We start from the raw sequence: 6,000 nt of genomic DNA on the forward strand, positions 1-6,000 counted from the left end.
GCATTTTTTAAAAATGAAAACATGATTATCAAATTTATCTGGAAGGGTAAGGGGTCCTCAATAGCAGGACCATCTCAAAAAGGAAAAGCATCTCCAGACTTTAAATTATATTACCTAGCTATAGTGGTAAAAACAGCATGGTACTCACATAAAGACAGATACATAGACCAATGGAACCAAACTTATGGTTCAGAAACAGACCCTCATATGTATGGTCAAGTGATTTTTGACTAGCCTGTCAAACCCACACAGCTCGAGCAGAACAGTCCATTCAACAAATGGTGCTGAAAGAACTGGATATTCATAGCTGAAAGAAGGAAAGAGGACCCACCTCACATCTTATCCAAAAATTAACTCCAAATGGATCAAAAACCTAAAAATAAAAGCAAGAGCCATAAAGCTTCTGGAAGAAATTGTAGGAAAATATCTTCAAGACCTGGTGGTAGTTGGTGGATTCTTAGCAAATGTACATCACTGCTGCAGGGTGATGGGAATGTGGAGAAGCATGGGAAAAATATAACTGGAGTTACCTATGGACTGTGGTTAGCAGTAAGAATATAATATTCTTGCATTTATGCCAAAGATGTAGAGTTGATAATGGGGCAGTATGGAAAATGTGTGCCAAATGTACACTATGGATGTGGTAACAATCAGATGATATTTTATCTTATCTCTAACAAATGTTCCACCACAGTGTGGTATGTTGACAGAAGGGTGTTTTTGGGAATTCTGCACAGGTTTACAACTTCTATCATAAAAAATATATTTAAAAAATAACAATGGGATGGGTTAGGGGAGGAGTATACCAAGTGTGAGATGGGGACTATAATTAGTAGTAAGGTTTTAACAACATTCTTTCTTAATTTTTTTTTAAAGATTTTTTATTTATTTCTCTCTCCTATCCCTCACCCCCCCAGTTGTCTGCTCTCTGTGTCCATTTGCTGTGTGTTCTTCTGTGACCACTTCTATCCTTATCAGCGGCACCGGGAATCTGTGTTTCTTTTTGTTGCATCATCTTGCTGTGTCAGCTCTCCGTGTGTGCGGTGCCATTCTTGGGCAGGCTGCACTTTTTTTCACGCTGGGCAGCTCTCCTTATGGGGCGCACTCCTTGCGTGTGGGGCTCCCCTACGTGGGGGACACCCCTGCATGGCATGGCACTCCTTGTGCCCATCAACACTGTATATGGGCTAGCTCCACACAGGTCAAGGAAGTCCGGGGTTTGAACTGTGGACCTCCCATGTGGTAGACAGATGCCCTATCCATTGGGCCAAGTCTGCTTCCCATTCTTTCATAACTTGTAACAAACGTCTCATGACAATGAAAGGTGTTGGTGGAGGGTTGATGTATGGAACCCCTGTATGATGTTATGCACGATTGCTTTGTAAGTTCACAACTTTTACTATACACTTATTGTTTATGTATGTTCATATATAAACGATATAAAGATAATAAAGGGGTAGGTTGGGGGAAAATACTTTGTTTAGTAGTAATATTTTGACAATGCTCTTTAATCATTAGTTAAAAATGTTTATCAGCAATGAAAGTTATTGGTGATAGGGTGAGTTATGAGAGTCCTGTATGATGTTACATATGTTTGTTTTGTTAGTCCACAACTATTACTATGCACTTATTGTTTATGTATGAGTGATATACCTCAATAAATTTTTTAAAAAAGAAAAAAACCACAGCATACTGAGTCATGCGTAGTTTAAGGATTTACTGGGCATTGCAAATTGAGAAGTCAAGTTACTTTGTTGTTGATGTTTTAATATGAGGGATATACTAGCCACATTAGGTATTTTCATTTTTTGTTTTGAAAAAAAATTAATAAAGGAGAACTATGAAGACTAACATTTGCACACTGATATTCATAGCAGCATTATTGACAATAGCAAAAAGATGGAAACAATCCAAGCGTCCATCAGCCAATGAATGAATAGGCAAAATGAGGTATATACATATGATGGAATACTGTGCTGCTATAAGAAAAAATGATTTGGGACACATGATATCATGGATGTACCTTAAGGACATTATGCTGAGTGAAGTAAGCCAGACAGAAAAGAAAAACACTGTATGGTCTCACTATTATGAACTAAATATGAAGAATACACACATGAAGTTAAAATCAAAACTACAGGTTACGAGGAGATAGGATGAGGATGGAGAAGGGGCACTGATGCTTAAAGTATATAGAAGGGAAGAGGATTTGGACCAACAGATAGGGCATCCGCCTACCACATGGGAGGTCCAAGGTTCAAACCCAGGGCCTCCTGACCCGTGTGATGAGATGGCCCACACGCAGTGCTGATGTGCACAAGGAGTGCTGAGCCACGGCAGGGGTATCCCTCGCTAGAGGAGCCCCACCTGCAAGGAGTGCGCCCCTGTAAGGAGAGCTACCCAGTGCAAAAAAGTACAGCCTGTCCAGGAGTGGTGCCGCACACATGGAGAGCTGACGCAGCAAGATGAAGCAACAACAACAAAAAGTATATAGAAGTTTCAATTAGCTTGACCATAAAACTGTGGAAATGGACAGACTGATGGTAATATATTATAGTGAGTTTAACTATCATGGCTGGTTTATTAATGGGCCTGCGGCTGAAAGGGATGTAAATATCAATTGTAAGAAATCTAGAGAATAATTCAGGACTGAATAACATAGTGAACTCGGTTGTGGATGAAGATCATGGTTAAAAATACAAATACAAGAATGTTATTCCATGAACTAGAACACATGTGCATCAATACTACAAGGTGTTAAGGATATAGGGGTCCATAAGGACCTAAGGAGTAGGGGCAGAAAACCTAATAAATCTCCACACAAACCACCCAGTAGGAGAGACTGAGGTAACATTCAGATGGACTCAGCAAACAAGTTATGGGGGGGGGGGAAGGGGGAGAACTTGGAGCTTTCAACTGTCAATTTGGTAATCAGCTCCACATGCAGTGCCTGCACAAACAAGTTATGAGGATTAGCGTGAAATGTTCACCCAACAAGAAGAGAAACCTGGACATTCCCATACCGCCCACCTACTTTCATAACCACCCCGAGCAGCAAACTCCAGCAGATCTCCCGATTAGCCAAAACCAATGACCGCTCAACACCGTTAGACAACTGGGACTTTACTCAGGAGCAGGAGCCAGAAGCCAATCACAGCCGGACAGCAACCCCTACAATCCAGACCACCCAATGAGTTTACCCGCTTTGCCTCAAATACATAATCAGCACAAACCCCAACCCTTTGTGAAGGCTCAAAACCGGGAACCGCAGGGAGCGCACGCCCTTACTCGTCTTCAGTGTGTACTTTTCCCTTACTAAACCTGGAACCACCAGCTCCGGGAACAGACACCGCCCGAACGGCTATTTTCAACAGAAGGGCCAGCCAGGGGCTGCCGCACATTGAGCAGAAGCGGAGGTCTGGGCTCGCGCTTGTCCCAACCCTCCGCAGCCCGCCGCGGACCGACAACCAATCGTTGGCGTCGTCTCATGGGGTCCGAGGACCTCGAGAGATGAGAGCTGGACGCTGATTGGCCGCACTCCTTTCCACACTTAGGTCCAACGCTGTGCTTCTCCGCGAGCGCCTCCCACGTCCCCTCACGTCTTCCTGGAGCCCCGAGTAGCCTCCTGACCTGCACATCTTCGTAGTCGAGCTCGTCTGTGAGCACCGCGACCGGGTAGAGCCCCTCGTAGCCGGCGGCTGCCGCCATCTTGGCCCCCTCCCTTCCGATCAGCCTCGGGTCAGAGCCGCGCTACGCGGGACACAACAGAGGCGGGAGAGGAGGAGAGGCGGAACCGGGACGCCCTGGCCACTTAACCGGCCACCCCGCCATCATTGGCCGCGCTATGCCCCACCCATCCCGCATTTCATTGGTCCGGGCATACCAAGTCCCGCCCCCAGCCCATTTGCCATTGGTCGAATCGAGGAGGCGGAGCCTGCCGGAGCCTAGGACCGGGTGAAAGAAACCAAGTCCCCGGGCTCTTAGCAACCAAGGGCGTTCCTTCGAACGTCAACGCTGACAATGGCTAAGCGGGCAAGGGGCGGGACCCGCGGAGGCGAAGCCGGTCCTTCCTTGAGTCCCGGAGTTGGCTGCAGCGCGCGGCAGGTAGGAAGGCCACACATCGCCTGGCGCTGGGCCTGCGCAGCTTGGTGCTGGCGGCGGGTCCCGGGCCTTTGTGCACGAGGAGGGAGAGCGCGTCCTCGGTTATGTCTGGGCAGGGGCGATGTGGTGTTTCTCTGGGTGAAACTCAAGGCCCTCGTGGGTCTGGGTACCGCACCCCATTACTGCCGTCACCCCCCTGCCCGCCTCACCGCCCCCCCCCCCCCCCAGCAGTCCTGGCAAACTGGAGCCGCCTCAGCACGTCTCGCTTTTCCAGGTCGCACCTTCGTGGAGCGCAGCCCTGTTCACTGGTCAGATCTCCCCATAGGTCTCCCCCCTTCCCTACCTCTGTCCTCTGGGCCTCCCTCTCACAAAAGTCCCCACATCCCCGCCTGGGGTTGTGATCCACGCTGAGGAGGCGCCTGTCTCCTCCTCAGCGTGGGCGCAGGGCCGGTTCTGACTGGTGGGTGTTCCCAGCCTCAGTCCACACAGCACCCCCCACCCCCGCAGTCTTAGGACCACCCAGAAGGTGATGTGAATCGAAGCCCTGGACACCCCTGCCCCTTTTATCATGCTCACCTGAAGGACTGGGCCCAGCTAGGAGCCCTGAACAGGTGTGAAGACCCCAAGCTTCTTTTACAAATACCCCCCACCCGCTCTGGTTAGGAAACTACTCCCCATAAAAGTGTGTGTGTGAGAGAGGATATTTCTACCCAGTCCTCCAGATTCCCAGGCTTCCCCCCCAATGAAGCAAACGATCTTCTCCTAGTTAGGGGATCCTGCTCTGATGTCAGAGTGCTTGACGTCTGGGCCATTTATCCTTTAAGAAGCTAAGGCCTAGAAATTTTCAAAGGCCTATAAGGCTTTTTTATTCTTTATTTTTAATACAGCATTAAAACACAAGAAATTTAGGATTTACTATAATAGTACGTTTCAGAAGAAATGGCTAGATTCTGTGACACTTGGTAATTTTTTAAATCTCAAAAACAAGGGTGAAAGAACAAATTATTGGCTCCAAATATGAAAAGAAAACTGCAACTTTAATATGTATTTAACAAATATCCAGGGAAGTGAATGTGGCTCAAGCCATTGAGCTTCTGCTTACCATGTGGGAGGTCCCACGTTCAGTTCTGGGTGCTTCCTGGAAAAGGCACCTGGCTCAACAAGATAACGCAACAAAGAGACACAAAGAGGAAAGATAATGAGAGACACAAGTGATTGAGTGCTTCTTTCCCACATGGGAGGTCCTAGGTTTTGTTCTCGGGTGCCTGCTAAAGGAAGGTGAGCAGACACAGAGAGCAATGACTTCAAACAATGAGGGGGATGGGGGAGAATAAATAAAATCTTAAAAAAAAAATCCATACAATACAACATAGATACCAAATTATGAACATGTAACTATAGTAAACTATAGTGCACCCCCTCACAACAACCCTATGAGATGGGCCAAGGACCATTATTGCCCCCATTTTATGGAATGGGAAACTGAGGCATAGAGAGTTTTAGGAATTCATCCCAGTTCTTTGAACCTGGGCACACTGACTCTGATGTTGTTCTTGAATAAAGTGAAAACTTTTTTTTTTCTTTCTTTCTTTTCTTTTAAATGTTACGTTCAAAAAATATGAGGTCCCCATATACCCCCGACCCAAACCCTCCCACATCAACAACCTCTTCCATCATTGCGGCACATCCACTGCGCCTGGCGAATACATTCTGGAGCAACGCTGCTGCACATGGACAGTGGTCCACATTGTAGGCCACACTCTCCCCCAGTCCACCCAGAGGGCCAGGACAGGACATACAATGTCCAGCATCCATCCCTGCAGCACCACCTAGGACAACTTCAAGTCCTGAATATGCCCCCACACCGTATCTCTTCTTCTATCTCCCTACCATCAGCAG

General features: G+C 47.1%; 1 protein-coding gene across 2 annotated transcripts in view; it reads right to left on the minus strand.

Annotated features, from left to right (window-relative positions):
- Window positions 1-3,844, minus strand: part of LOC101428609 (zinc finger protein 665-like) — a 67,188-nt gene extending 63,344 nt beyond the window's left edge. The window contains exon 1 of one of the 2 annotated variants that reach the window (XM_058280737.2): window positions 3,631-3,839. In XM_058280737.2, coding sequence (XP_058136720.1) covers window positions 3,631-3,708 — 78 coding nt within the window. In that variant the 5' untranslated portion in view covers window positions 3,709-3,839. Of the gene's footprint in view, window positions 1-3,630 lie in introns of both variants that reach the window. The other variant, XM_058280738.2, reaches the window with a different exon arrangement.
- Window positions 3,845-6,000: the final 2,156 nt, after the last annotated feature.

This window comes from Dasypus novemcinctus, chromosome 18 (genome assembly GCF_030445035.2).
Source record: "Dasypus novemcinctus isolate mDasNov1 chromosome 18, mDasNov1.1.hap2, whole genome shotgun sequence".
NCBI lineage: Eukaryota > Metazoa > Chordata > Mammalia > Cingulata > Dasypodidae > Dasypus > Dasypus novemcinctus.